The sequence below is a fragment of the Chlorocebus sabaeus genome, chromosome 2 (genome assembly GCF_047675955.1).
Source record: "Chlorocebus sabaeus isolate Y175 chromosome 2, mChlSab1.0.hap1, whole genome shotgun sequence".
NCBI lineage: Eukaryota > Metazoa > Chordata > Mammalia > Primates > Cercopithecidae > Chlorocebus > Chlorocebus sabaeus.
In genome coordinates, this window is record NC_132905.1 from 2,005,841 (window position 1) to 2,020,626 (window position 14,786).

General features: G+C 54.2%; 1 protein-coding gene across 7 annotated transcripts in view; it reads right to left on the minus strand.

Annotated features, from left to right (window-relative positions):
- SS18L1 (SS18L1 subunit of BAF chromatin remodeling complex) overlaps positions 1 to 14,786 on the minus strand; it is a 38,377-nt gene that overhangs the window by 4,672 nt on the left and 18,919 nt on the right. For 6 of the 7 annotated variants that reach the window (XR_012088926.1, XM_008011989.3, XM_073005412.1 and 3 more), the window contains 5 exons: positions 13,804 to 13,968; positions 13,215 to 13,316; positions 11,996 to 12,088; positions 4,758 to 4,877; positions 3,032 to 3,159 (listed from right to left, as the gene is read on the minus strand). Coding sequence is in view for 6 of the 7 variants with exons in the window: in XM_008011989.3 (XP_008010180.3) it covers positions 3,032 to 3,159; positions 4,758 to 4,877; positions 11,996 to 12,088; positions 13,215 to 13,316; positions 13,804 to 13,968 (608 nt within the window). In the remaining variant the exon portion in view is untranslated. Of the gene's footprint in view, positions 1 to 384; positions 3,160 to 4,757; positions 4,878 to 11,995; positions 12,089 to 13,214; positions 13,317 to 13,803; positions 13,969 to 14,786 lie in introns of those variants that run through there. The other variant, XM_008011984.3, reaches the window with a different exon arrangement.

A 14,786-nucleotide genomic window follows, 5' to 3' on the forward strand; every position in this document is an offset into this window, starting at 1 on the left:
GCATCGGATCTGTGGTAAAAGCCGCTCGGGTGACTGCCACAGAGGAAGACAACGGATCATTGCATGCCTGAGTCTCCCTGTGCCCCCAGCTAGTCAATGATCAGATTTCCTGAGTGCCTGCAGCAAGGAAGTCAGGGAGGGAGGAAAGCTGTTCCCGCCTGACCGAGAATCCAGTCCACATAACGTTCCTGGTGAACACAGCCCGTCACATTTTCATTCCCAGAGCCGCCTGTGATGGTCCTAGTTAGCAGAAGTCCGTTCTGATGTCTTTCTGCCCCCGCACCATTGGGTAAGATGGAAAGCCTCAAATCCAGAGCTGCTCAGCTGAAGGCATGGCGGCCCTTGAGCCCTGTAAAACCGCGGGCAGCCCCAACGCCTCAGCACTTCAGTGTTTTTTTTTTTTTTGAGACGGGAGTTTCGCTCTTGTTGCCCAGGATGGAGTGCAATGGCGCGATCTCGTCTGTCTCCGTCCGCTCCCGCCCACCTCGGCTTCCCAAAATGCTGGGATTATAGGCGTGAGCCACTGCGCCTGGCCACCTCAGCACATTTTTAAGTGTAGCCCAGTGGTTCTCAAATGGAGACAATTTTGCCCTGGGGGGCATCTGGCAATGTCTGGAGCCATTTTAAATTGTCAGACTGGGCAACAGGGGTGCTACTGGCATCGTGGGTGGAGGCCAGGGGTGCTGCAAACATAACACCGTGTGCACAACGGCCCCTAGGAGACGCCCAACGCCGGCAGTGCTGTGCCAAAACGCCATGGCCAGTTACACTTGATTCTGACTAAAGACTATGTTATGTTAATATTCTGCAGTTAGATGGACACATTTCCCCCTAAATGTGGAATTCTCTGTCTTCTCCATTGCTTTGTGTCTTTTTCTTTTCTTTGTTTTGAGATGGAGTCTCGCTCTGTCACCCAGGCGGGAGTGCAGTGGCGCGATCTCAGCTCACCTCTGCCTTCCCGGTTCAAGCGATTCTCCCACCTCAGCTTCCCGAGTAGCTGGGCTTACAGGCACCCTACTAATTTTTGTATTTTTAGCAGAGATGGGGTTTTACCATGCTGGCCAGGCTGGTCTCGAACTCCTGACTGCAGGTGATCTACCAGCCTCAGCTTCCCAAAGTGCTGGGATTACAGGTGTAAGCCACCATACCTGGCCTTTCTTTTCGTTTTTTTAAGACAAAGTCTTGTTCTCTATAGTCCAGGCTGGAGTGTAATGGTGCAGTCACGGCTCACTACAGCCTCGAACTCCTGGGCTCAAGGGATCCTCCTGCCTCAGCTTTCCAAGTAGCTGGGATTACAGGTATGCACCACCATGCCCGACTTTTATTTTTTGTAGAGACAGGTCTCGCTATGTTGCCCAGGCTGGTCTCAAACTCCTGGGCTCTAGCAATCCTCCTGCCTTGGCCTCCCAAAGTGCTGGAATTACAGGTATGGGCCACCACAACCAGTCACGGTCCTTTCATAGGTAGGCATAAAGTTATATGTCCTCTGGTTCAGTCTTATAATTAAGTTAGGACATTCACTTATTTCACAAATCCAAGTAAGTTATTTTCAGGACTGTATGAAGGAGGTATAGTGTCTCGTCAGAATCATTAATTCTAATTTGCATGCAGACTGCTGTCCTTCCAGACCCCAGCATGACGCTCCTGTGCAAGCCTAGAGGGCCAACCTGGGGCCTGCTCCCCACTGACCAGCGCCCAGCACACATTGGGGAGAGGCGGCCCCTGGCGTCGGCTGCAGTGGCCTCACAGTGTCCTGAGAGCACACCAGGAGCACTCCTAACGTCTGTGTAAATGCCTTGTCGGCATGCCCTTCCCAGGCATGACCTTCTGAGTACTGTGCCCTGGCAGGGGGCCTGTGTTACATGATCTTTAGGCTTCTCTACATCTACCTGGTGACCCTTTGCCCTCTTGAGGGAGGAGGACGAGAAGCATTTAAAAAATAGTATTCGGCCTCTTACCTACCCAATTCCCTGAGAAAAACAACCTTGATCGACGTAGTGCTTTGAAATTTTACTGGCGGTGTAAAGTGTCCCTAACACCTCTGGACAGCTCAGAGTCACCAACACAGAGCCACTTCCTGCTAAGGACTCTCTCAAAGGAGGCTCCAAAAAATGTCCAAGACCATTCTCCTTTGTATGCCCCGTGCTCCAGCCACCGAGCCTCCCTCGGACTGCCTTCACTGGGACAAACCTCCCGGTGCCTCAGGACCTTGGCACGCCCTCTTCATGTGCCTGGCTCATTCTCCTCTAGGAGGCCCTCGCTCCTGCAGTGCGCCCGCCACACAGACCCTGTCCTCCTCCAGGGGCCCCATCCCACTCAGAGGGAAGGCGATGCCTGCTTTATGGAGGCCCCCACGCCCACCTGTCCCTGTCACCTCCCGCCAAGCCGGCCTCCTCACTGTCCCAAGAGCTCCCGTTCTTCCATCTTCCAAGCTGCTCTTTCCTCAACTCCTTCAAAGCCCTGCTTGCTGTTCCTGGGCAGAAAGGGCTTCCCCCTCCCTGGGCTGAGCCTGGGGCTGCCAGCCACTCCCCGCTGCGTCTTTGTCCTGGAATTGTCCACAGGGGCCAAATGCAGCCGCCTGTGCCCCCACCTGGAAGGCGGGCTCCACTCGGGGCCCCCCGCTCTGATCTCAGCACGGTCTGGCCTGTGGGACAACCTTATGTCTCCGTAGCGAGATATAAGCTCTGAAAGCGAAGGGTTCGTGGCATGGCCACACACCAAGCACCCAGCAGAGACCGGACACGTGCTCAGTACGCGACAAAACATTGGCAGAGTGAACGAATGTGAGAACCAGGCATGCAGATCTAATGGTGAGCTCAGGGTATGAAAAGCCAGCTGGATGACTGAGGTGAGTGTATACACAGAGGTAATTCTGAAAAACCTTACAGGCTCAGAGACTTAACATTCTGGAAGGAACCCTGGAAGCCAGTTAGTTCCAGCTCATTATTCCTCATGGCCATAAGAGAAATCTTCATTTATGTCTCGACAGGCGCGGTGGATGGGCACATCTGGAAACATCCAGAAAGCTTGCCTGTTCATAGCCGTAGGGCCGCTGCTGCTGGGCAGACGGCGCTGTCTGCGGTGCTCGGTAGCTTCCGTACTGCTGGCCTTGGCCTTGCTGGTAGCTGGGGTACTGTGACGGGGCTCCCTGGGCAGGCCCTGAGAAAACAGCAGGAACTGTGAGGCCAGCCACAATGGGCGCATCTTTTTTTTCTTAACTTAAAAATTTTTTAAAAACTTCTTCCTCTTTTCCTTAAAAAATCCCTGTCTCAATGCATCAGCCTTTTGTCAATCTCCAGAACGCCTGGCACCTGCAAGTGCTCCTTGTTAACTCTGTACAGCGAGAGCACCACACAACCGACTCACCAGCCCCTCCAGTCCTGTGAGGTCCCAGGACTGTGCCCCAGGCCCCCACCAGCATGGGGAGGGCTGATGGGTTCTCTCCATCTCCCCCGAGCTGCTGCTACCTGAGGGCAGGAAAGCCCTCCAGAACCCACTGGCACCAGTCACACTGGCTGCTGTAACTTGTAACTTAACAATCACAGGAGCTGCTGAAAACATGCAGGCAGGTGAGACAGGCATCGTCTCTAGGAAGCCTAAGTCAAAGGCTCCAGAAAGAACTGATAGAGGCCTTTTGTTTGTTTGTTTGTTTGTTTGTTTTAAAGACAGGGTCACACTCTGTCACCCAGGCCAGGCTGGAGTGCAGTGGCATGATCTTGACTCACCGCAACCTCCACCTCCCAGGCTCAAGCAATTCTCCTGCCTCAGCCTCCCAAGTAGCTGAGACCACAGGAGTGGCCACCATGCCCTGCTAATTTTTGTATTTTTTGTAGAGATGATCTCACTATGTCACCCAGGCTGGTCTCAAACTCCTGAGCTCAAGCAATCCTCCTGCCTCAGCCTCCCAAAGTGCTGGGATTACAGACATGAGCCACCACACTGAGCCTCAAGTAATATTTTCTTTTTATTTTTTGAGGAGTCATCTCGCTCTGTCACCTAGGCTGAAGTGCAGTGGTGTGATCTCGGCTCACTGTGACCTCTACCTCCTGGTTCAAGCAATTCTCCTGTCTCATATCCTGAGTAGCTGGGACTACAGGCCCCCACCACCACACCCAGCTAATTTTTGTATTTTTAGTAGAGATGAGGTTTCACCATATTGGTCAGGCTGGTCTTGAACTCCTGACCTCAGGTCATCCAACCACCTCGGCCTCCCAAAGCGCTGGGATTACAGGCGTGAGCCACCGAGCCCAGCCTCCTCAAGTAATTTTTATACTATTTATTGTAATGGCCGTAAAGGGCTGAACAAGCACAGCAGAATCAGGCATGAGCCTCATAAGAAACCATGTGTGTGTAGCTCATCCTGAGAACTGAGATTTTGCTCCAACAAAAGACCTGGGGCAGCCCAGAACTTATTTGTCAGAAGTTTCCTGGGTGATTCTAAGCTGCAGTGAAGGCTGAGACCCACAGGCTTTGACCTGCTCTGTCAAAGAGGTCGAAGCTGGGCATGAGGCGTGCAGGTGGCAGACAGACGGGACAGTGGCTCCCGTCACAGGCCACGTGGGCAATGAATTTATGTTTAAGTTAAAATAAGATGTTTCAGGTCTACATGCATGTATGTTTCCAACTTTTCTGGAAACATAAAGGTATTCAAAATAAGTTTATTACACTTCTGCCTGCACACCAGGGTCACTGTGCACGTGCCCATGTGCAGCAGGGGTGGGCGCTGGGGGGCCCCGAGGAACGTGCTCCCCTCTTACCGTAGCCCTGCTGCTGCCCGGGGTAGCTCTGCTGGCTGGGGTACTGCTGCTGGGAGTAGGTCTGCTGCTGCGCGGCGCCCTGCTGGTACCCAGCCTGCTGCTGGCTGTACTGGGAGTTTCCTGGAGGGAGGAGGAGACACGGAAATGACTTTCCACCTGGGCTAAGGGGGCTCATTCTGAGGCCCACTCACGACACGGGAACTTTGGAATCCCAAAACCAAATCCATTGCTTCGGCATGTTTTGTTTTTCACAACGTTTCAAATACTATATTACACCTTTTCTGTTTTTTTTTTTTTTTTTGAGACGGAGTCTCGCTCGGTTGCCCAGGCTGGAGTGCAGTGGTGTGATCCCGGCTCACTGCAAGCTCTGCCTCCCGGGTTCACGCCATTCTCCCGCCTCAGACTCCCGAGTCGCTGGGACTACAGGCGCCCGCCACCGCGCCCGGCTAGTTTTTTTGTATTTTTAGTAGAGACAGGGTTTCATCGTGTTAGCCAGGATGGTCTCGATCTCCTGACCTCGTGATCCGCTCGCCTCGGCCTCCCAAAGTGCTGGGATTACAGACGTGAGCCACCGCGCCCGGCCCATTTTTCTTATCTTATAGAAATACAAATGGAAAGCTAAGAAACAAAACGGCTAATACAACGACTAAGACAGAGATGAACGCCAGTGCCGCAGGTCAAACTGCTCCCCAGAGAGATGCTGAAGTCCTAACTCAAGTACCTGTAAACGGGACCTTATTTGGACATAGGGTCTTTGCACATACAATTTTTTTTTTCTTTTTTTTTTTTCAGAGACAGGGCCTCCCTCTGGCACCCAGGCTGGAGTGCAGTGGTGCAATCAGAGCTCACTGCAGCCTCCATCTCCCTGGCTCAAGTGTTCCGCTCACTTCAGTCTCCCAAATAGCTAGGACTACAGTGTGTGCCAGTGTGCCCAGATAACCTTTCTTTTTTTGAGACGGAGTCTCGCTCGGTCGCCCAGGCTGGAGTGCAGTGGCGCGATCTCGGCTCAGTGCAAGCTCCGCCTCCCGGGTTCATGCCATTCTCCTGCCTCAGGCTCCCAAGTAGCTGAGACTACAGGCCCCCACCACCACACCCATAATGCCAGGCTAATTTTTGTATTTTTAGTAGAGATAGGGTTTCACCATGTTAGCCAGGATGGTCTCGATCTCTTGACCTTGTGATCTGCTCGCCTCGGCCTCCCAAAGTGCTGGGATTACAGGCATAAATCACCATGCTCCATGCAAAGAATTCATTTTTCTACTTCACTTTTCTGGTTGGAAATAACTTTCCTTTTTTAGAAGCTGTAAAATTTAAGTATTTTAAAACTGCAATCTAGTATTTTTTTAAATAACAGCTTTATTGAGATAATGCACATTGGAATGGCTTAAAAACCTATCAGGGTAATTCAATCTGTAGTTAGATGGGAGGACAAAACTAACACATGCTCTTATTCCAGGCTGAACTCCTCCTAAAGCGAGAGCTTTGGAAAAACTTACTTGAGCCTTTCCAGTTATTCTCTATCCAGGAAATATCTTGAGTCCTGAACTTCCACGCCTTCCTCAAAATCCAGGGGCAGTTCCAGCAACAGCTGGCAAACGAGCTGTCACCATCACGGGAGAAGGCTTAAGGCCACTGTCCTTTATCCTGCCCCCATGAAAGTCATCTGAGACATGGTGGGTGGGCTTTCAAGGGTGTCATGGTCAGCCTGCATATTCTCATGTTTTATAGCCCACTTTATTCTTTACATAATAAAGGAGCCAGTTTTCGGCCAGCGCGGTGGCTCACGCCTGTAATCCCAGCACTTTGGGAGGCCAAGGCAGATGGATCACAAGGTCAGGAGATTGAGACCATCCTGGCTAACATGGTGAAACCCTGTTTCTACTAAAAATACAAAAAATTAGCCAGGCGTGGTGGTGGGCGCCTGTAGTCCCAGCTACTCCGGAGGCTGAGGCAGGAGAATGGCGTGAACCCAGGAGGAGGACGTTGCAGTGAGCGGAGATCGCGCCACTGCACTCCTGGGCGATAGAGACTCCATCTCATAAATAAATAAATAAATAAATAAAGGAGTCGGTTTGTAGGACACGGGCCAGCTTTGCCCTGGCACACAGCAGGTATGCAGCAGCAGTGTGAGTGCCAGCTCAGAACACCCAGCCCCAGCACACAGGGACCAGGCCTGGCTCTCACACCCCAGTGGGTGCTCAAGTGATCTAGTGTGAACTGGCAGCAGCCGCCCTATCCCCGAAGAAAGGGGGCTGCTGAGATAACTCTACAGGGAAAGGGGGCACAACTTCTGTAGAAAAGGCCTTCGCCGTTTTCAGACGTGTTTCATGAAATCTGCAGGGCCGGTGGGGAGCCCAGGCAACGGGGCGGGCAGATGTGGGGCCTTCCTCCACAACCAGCAAGTACTCCAGGGTTCTTTTTCTTTTTTGAGACGGAGTCTCGCTCTGTCACCCAGGGTGGAGTGCAGTGGCCGGATCTCGGCTCAATGCAAGCTCCGCCTCCGGGGTTCACGCCATTCTTCTGCCTCAGTCTCCGAGTAGCTGGGACTGCAGGTGCCCACTACCACACCTGGCTAATTTTTTTGTATTTTTAGTAGAGACAGGGTTTCACCGTGTTAGCCAGGATGGTCTTGATCTCCTGACCTTGTGATCTGCCCGCCTCGGCCTCCCAAAGTGCTGGGATTACAGGCGTGAGCCACTGCGCCTGGCTCTTTTCTTTCTCTATTCTAAGAACCCTCTGGCATTCTGCAGGGTGCCTGTGAGAAGGTGCTGGGCAGCATGGCGCATCTGTGAAACAAGACGCCAGAGCATACCCTCTGCTTGCTCAGAAGGAGCAATCAGCCACGAGGAACAAGTGAATGACGCCCAAAGCCGTGTCACATAAAAACACAGTGATCCACACGAGGATGCAGCTGAGGAGGCCTGAGCGCTGCCTGGGGAAGATGTGTCCCGCAGACCCCGGCCACACCACCCTGTTGTCCACTCCTGGGACACGCTGGTCACCACCCGGCAAGAGCTGAGAAATGCACACGACACGCCAGCCATGCTCGGGACTCCAGGAGGCGTGGATGGTGTGGACAGCCCTAAAGTGAGGTCCTTTCAGTTTCTGTGACAGCCAATGAGGTTCCTTTTTCGAGATGGGAGTCTCGCTTTGCTGCCCCAGGCTAGAGTGCAGTTGCATCATCTTGGCTCACTGCAACCTCTGCCTCCTGGGTTCAAGTGATTCTCACGCCTCAGCCTCGCAAGCAGCTGGAATTACAGACATGTGCCACCATGCCCCGCTAATTTTTGTATTTTTGGTAGAGACGGGGTTTCACAATGTTGGCCAGGCTGGTCTTGAACTCCTGACCTCAAGTGATCCACCCACCTCGGCCACCCAAAGCACTGAGATGACAGGCCTGAGCCACTGTACCCAGCCCCAGTGATGTTTAATTTAACTTCTGAAGCTGCCAATACATCTACATGATTCAAAGGTAAACAGAGACAGACCTACACCTTCAAGAGGTTCTGGGAAGGTGGCCGCTTCCACCCCTGCTCTGGACTGCCTGAGCCCTAACCCCATCTCCTACCCATAAGCATTTCTGTTGCTTGTGTTGGTGTTTGCCCATTGGCTGATGGTGTGAATGTGCGTGTGTGCAAAGGTACTGTCCCATCTTGCCTGCATTTTCACAGAGGCACATCCCACACACCCAGCTCCATACCTGGCTTTTGCAGCTCATGGGCGGTCTCTCCTAGCGGCAATGACGCCCAGATGCCAGGTCTCGAGGGGCTGGGCTCTGTCCAGTCTGAGCCACTGCAAACCTCACTGTGATACAAGTGTGGCACTCGCACCCTTCCCCTGGCCCCTCCCCCACTGAGCACCACATCCCGATGCTCCTGCCCAGCACGAGTGACCCCGTGGCCTCTGCTGTCCCCTCCCGGTTTGGTCGGCCCCACCCTGGTCCCCTCCTATCACTGGTGCCCAGCGCATGAGCACCCTCTCGTTTTATCAGATTCTGCAGGCTCCTAACTGATGCCATCACCAGGAACAATTCCAGCACCAGCCTGTCCCACTCATCCTGCTGTGGGATGACTCAAAGTTGGAAAATTCTTTTTATTCTGTTGCCAAGGCTGGAGCGCAGTGGTGTGATCATAGTTAACTGCAGCCTTGACCTCCCAGGCTCAAGCTATGCTGCTGCCTCAGACTCCCAAGTAGCTAGGACAACAGGCACATGCCACCACACCTGGCTAATGTTTTTGATTTTTAGTAGAGAGGGGGCCTTACTATGTTGCCTAGGCTGGTCTCAACCTCTCAGGCTCACGTGATCCTCTGCCCTGGCCCCCACAATGCTGGGATCACACATGGGAGCCACCACACCCGGCCTGATGCTGGGATCACAGGTGGGAGCCACTGTACCCAGCCTGGAAAATTCTTTATGGTGCCTTTGACCCATTCCTCCTAACGTCCCCCCAGCCTCTCCACTGCACCATGGGCCACAATTGTGTTTGAAGGTGGCTATGACATGTCCACCAGTCTCTTCAAAGCAAAGCACCCCCAGGCCTCTCAGCCCTACAAGACGTCATAGTACCACCTGCTGTATGGTAAAGTGTCACCTACATACGTGTACTCCTCGTGTCAGGGTCTAATTAACAAGCAGATGGAATAAATGCTTCTAAATCAAGGAGGAAACCACGCCGTCTGTCTTACTGGTCTTAAGAGGTTACTAAGCTTTTTAGCAAATTTCTCATCCATGATGGAAGGCAAGAGCATGTAACCCACGACAAGCTACAGACGTACGTATCAGCCGGGCACGATGGTGCACACCTGGAGCCCCCCACTGCAGGAGGATGAATGGCACTTGAGCCCAGGGGTTCAAAACCAGCCTGGGCAACATGGTGAGACCTTATCTCTACAAAAAAAAAAAAAAAAAAGCCAGGCCTGGTGGTGCATGCCTGTAGTCCCAGCAATTCGAGAGGCTGAAGCAGGACGATCACCTGAGCCTGGGATTTCAAGGCTGCAGTGTGCCACGATCACGCCACTGCACTTCAGCCTAGGTGACAGGGCAAGACCCTGTCTCTTAAAAAAAAAAAAAAAAGCTACATCAGACATTAAAAGGCTGAGCAGCACATCCTGCGTTTGTTTTTGGGATAAAGTGTGTCAGCCTTGGGCAGATGCATGTGGATGCCTCGTCATGGACAAGGCTGAACCCTGTGCTCCAGCTGGAAGGGACAGGGCCAGGCCCATGATGGCAGAGATCCTGCCGGCTCCCAGGGCTTATGGAGGCACCACTGCAGCCAATATGCCAGAAGATAGCCTCTTGGCATTTTTTTTTTGAGACAGGGTCTGGCTCGGTCACCTAGGCTGCAGTGCTAGGGCACAATCTCAACTCACTGCAACCTCTGCCTCTTTCAAGCGATTCTCCCACCTCAGCCTCCTGAGTAGCTGGGATTACAGGTACCCGCCACCACGCCCGGCTAACTTTTTTTTTTTTTTTTTTGGGGAGAGACAGGGTTTTGCCATGTTGCCCATGCTGGCCTCAACTCCTGAGCTCAAGCAATCTTCCTGCACTGGCCTCCCAAAGGGCTGGGATTACAGGCATAAGCCACCATGCCTGGCCATTTATTTATTTATTTATTTAGAGACAGAGTTTCACTCTTGTTGCCCAGGCTGGAGTGCAGTGGCGTGATCTCGACTCACTGCAACCTACACCTCCTGGGTTTAAGTGATTCTTCTGCCTCAGCCTCCCGAGCAGCTGGGATTACAGGCACATGCTACTACCATGTCCAACTAATTTTTGTATTTTTGGTAGAGAGAGGGGGTTTCACCGTGTTGGCCAAGCTGGTCTCAAACTCCTGACCTCAGGTGATCTGCCCACCTCAGCTTCCCAAAGTGCTGGGATTACAGGTGTGAGCCAATGCACCCAGCCAATTTTTTTTTTTTTGGTGACAGTCTTATTCTGTCGCGAGGCTGGAATGCAGTGGCGCGATCTCGGCTCACTGCAACCTCCACCTCCCAGGTTTAAGTGATTCTCCCACCTCCACTTGAGTAACTGGGACCACAGACGTGCACCACCACACGGCCAGCTAATATTTGTATTTTTTAGTAGAGATGGGGTTTCACCATGTTGGTCAGGCTGGTCTCAAATTCCTGGCCTCAAGTGATCCACCTGCCTTGGCCTCCCAAAGTGCTGGGATTACAGGCATGAGTCACTGCATCCAGGCTTTCTTCTTTTAAACTTTCATTACGTATTCATGTACTTCTTGATTCCCCCAGGTTTATGAAGGTGTAACTGACATTTAGATGTAGGCATTCGTAGCGCACACTGTGATGTTTCTATACGTGCCTACACTTGTGTGCTTTATTTCTTCACAGCAGGCTGAGATGTGTAAGCTCAGAAGCAAAACTTTTACACATCTGATTCTTTAAGAAGTAACCCAAACAAGGAAATCCGTAGTGTTTTGAGCGTGCCTGCTTTGTGTACTTGGTGAAGCCTCACTGACACTGTTACCTCTTGCTAAATCGCAGCCCTGCAGTGGGAAGGCCTCAGCCACTGCTGCCTGCCGGTCAGTGTCAGCAGACACGAGGCACCTCTCCCCAGGCGCTGCAGGCCCACCTTCCCTCCCAGATGAAGTCGTGCAATCCCACAGGCGATCATCGACTCTTCTCTGGGGGCCACCTTTATCCCGGCGTGGGGTTGGAACTGGCTGTGTGTACCTCTTCCCAACTCCACATTCTGGGACGTTCTATTGGGGTTTCAGGGCAGCCAGGGTGGAGGCACAGACACCACAGAACGGGCAAGTCCACCCGAGACACGGCCCCCAGCGCAGCACTGCCCAGGACTGCCACGAAGGGCAGAAAGCCCCAAGCCACAGATGTTGTTTCCTGGCCTGGAGGTGTCTGAAGAAACGCAAGGCCACACCCAACGCAGCCACTGCTGGCCTCTGGCTGAGGAAGCCCTGAGAGTGGCTTGCAGGCCCCACGCTCCCTGGCCGGACCCAATAACAGAGTCTGTGCCCCCAACCCCAGCATGGCCGGCTGAATCCTTTCCTGTCTCACGAACACACACATAAGGCAAGTGGGGCTCCCGACACAGCCTGAATCTCCAGTTCCCAGAACACACCGTCTCCCATCCCATGCACTGTGCTGGGATTTAAGGGACTCACTGAAGACAGGCACTGCGTGCTCCTAAGGGTGCAGCCTCTTAACTCTGCTGCGTGTGGCGCTTACGCTCGAGCCCAGCACGCGGCTGTGCTCCTTACCCCCCTCGTAGTAGTGCTGTGTGGACTCCTCGAATGACCGGTCGTAGCTCTGCTCCGTGTAGGATGACTGCTGGTAGGCGTAATCGCCGTGGCCTGTGTGAAACGGAGACGGCGACAGTCAGCGGAAGCTGCGCACTGCACAGGTCCCGGAAGAGGCAACTGAGACCCAGGCTGGGGAGATGCTGTTGGGCCAGGGAGGCACCCAGAGCCAGCAGGACCCGTGCCCCCCCAGACCATGTGCCAACCTCCTGAGCCTCGGCCTCCTCACTGAAATGCAGACATCAATGCCTCCTTCTCGGGGCGACTGTGAAGCTACCTGGGGGTTTATGCAGAGGATCAGTGCTCTCGATGCCCACCACACGGCCACGCTGTGACCCAACCACCTTCTCCTCCCCACTGCTGGCTCCTGGGAGGACGCGGGCAGGGGTGTCTGACCCTCACTGAGGCTTTCGTTGCAAGGTGGCTTGCCCTGCTGCCACCTGCCCACCTGCCTGCACACCTGCCCCTTGCTGGCTGAGGCCAGCTCCCTGCCTGGATGCCTCCTAGGGATCAACCCAGCCTTTAAGACCACTTTATTTGATTGTTATTTTCACTTTAGAGACAGAGTCTTGCTCTGTCACCAAGGCCGGCGTGCAGTGGCGCAATCATGGCTCAATGCAGCTTCTGCCTCCTGGGCTGAAGCGATCCTCCTGCCTCAGCCTCCCAAAGTCCCAGAATGACAGGTGTGGACCACTGTGCTCAGCCAAGCCACTTTCAGCATCCCCTCCACAAGCCCTGGGCTATGGAAAGACTGAAAGGTGACGAAGGTAAAATGCAGAGATGAGAAGGGCCAGGAGGGGGTGCTGCAGGTGGAGCCGTCACCTTCAGGGCATTGTCTGGGAAGCTGGGAGGCTTCTTCTTAAACGTTTCCACCTATCTACGGCTGGGGGCTGCAGCTCTCCGCCTCCAACTCCCACACCCTTTCAGGAAGAAGAGGAGACGCCACGCGAGCGCAGTGGTGTGTGCCTCAGCTTCTCTCTGCAGAGACCAGGCACCACTGCCAGTCTAGCTCAGCCCATCCCCTGCCTCGCTCCTGCAGGGCATCTGGCCGCTCTGCCTGTAGCCCAAGCCTGAACTGGAATACTGGGGACGCACTGCAGTGGCCACACCCTCCTTGCCCTCCTCGCCCCTGCAGCTGCTCTGCTGTCCTGGGCGGGGTCAGGCCGCCGCCAGTGCTCACCGTCGGGGTAGTACTGCTGGCCCATGGGCTCTGCGGCGCCCTGGCTGTGGCTGTACTGCTCGCCATAGTACTCCTCCTGGCCCAGGTACTGCTGGGAAGAGCCTGCAGGGGAACCACATTCAGCGCCAGTGCGGGCCGCACCCTCCTCCCTTGGAGGACCTCCTCGCTCCCTGGGGAAGCCAAGGCCTCGCTAAGCGGCCTCACCCACCCCAGGAGAACACCCCACGCTGTCACCGTATCCAACTTATTTTTTGTATTTTTAGTAGAGATAAGGTTTCACCATGTGGCCAGGTTGGTCTTGAACACCTGGCCTCAGGTGATCTGCCCACCTCGGCCTCTCAAAGTGCTGGGACTACAGGCATGAGCCCGGCCTGTGACACTCTTAATGACAACTGCCGCCCCTGCCCCCAACCCTGACTCCTCGGGGATAGCAGACCCTCCACGGGCCACACCCCAGCCCTCACCCCCAGTGTCACACCAAGGCCCCAAGCCTCACTCCCCCAGGCTCCCCACAGACAAGCACACAGCCTGGCACTTCACCACCCGGGGCGGTCAGCCGTGCCCGAGACCTGGCCTGGCTGGGCGTTACCTTGCTGGGAGGGCCGGTAGGGTGCCATAGGCCGCTGCCCCATCATGCTGCTCCCCTGGCTGCCCTGCCCCATCATGGCGATGGACGACTGGCCCTGGTAGTGCTGGCTGCCGCCCTGAGCCGAGCTGTAGTGCGACGTGGCCGCCTGCTGCTGCATCATGGAGACTGCACGACAGGACAGGGGCCCCACATCACCCCGGGAAGCCTCCCTCCCTCCCTCCCTCCCTCCCACACCCAACTACCTCCTGCGCCCAGGCAGGTTCCTCGTTATTTTCCTGTGCTCCGCACGAGAACGTCACCCTCCCCTGAAAGGCCTGCACTGACGCCCTGCATGCTCAGACCTGCTGCTTACACTATTTGAAAATGTGCCGACGTGCAGAAAACAGGGAGAGCCCCTGGGCAGGAAGATCCAGTGGCTTCCACAGCCAACCACCACCTTTCCACCTCTCCTCGGACACACAGCTCCCGTGACAATCCCACTTGCGCCGTGGCTCGAGTCCTGTTCTCCCCAGTCCCTTGAGCTGGCCCCAGGGGTCACACTGTCCCCTCCTTAGTCCTGTTCTCCCTGGTCCCTTGAGCTGGCCTCAAGGGTCACACTGTCTCCTCCCTAGTCCTGTTCTCCCTGGTCCCTTGAGCTGGCCTCAGGGATCACACTGTCCCCTCGTTAACACCTGTGCAACCTCGCAGCCCTTCACGTTGGCCTGTCGTACACGTCCTCTGCTCAGAAGCCCCTAGTGGAGCCCCGTCCAACAGAAATGACACAAGCCACGCTTTTTAAAGTTTCTAGTAACCACATCAAAAAAGTAAAAACAAACAGGTGAAATCCATTTTAATCATGCATTTTATTTGAGTCAGTATGTCCAAAACAAACGCTTAATACTCAGTTATTGTGAGAAAATCCTAAGGAGGTCCTTGGCACCCTTTTTTGGCACTAAGCCTCTGAAGTCCATGTGTCTCCAACACTCAAGAAACTCAACCAGGAC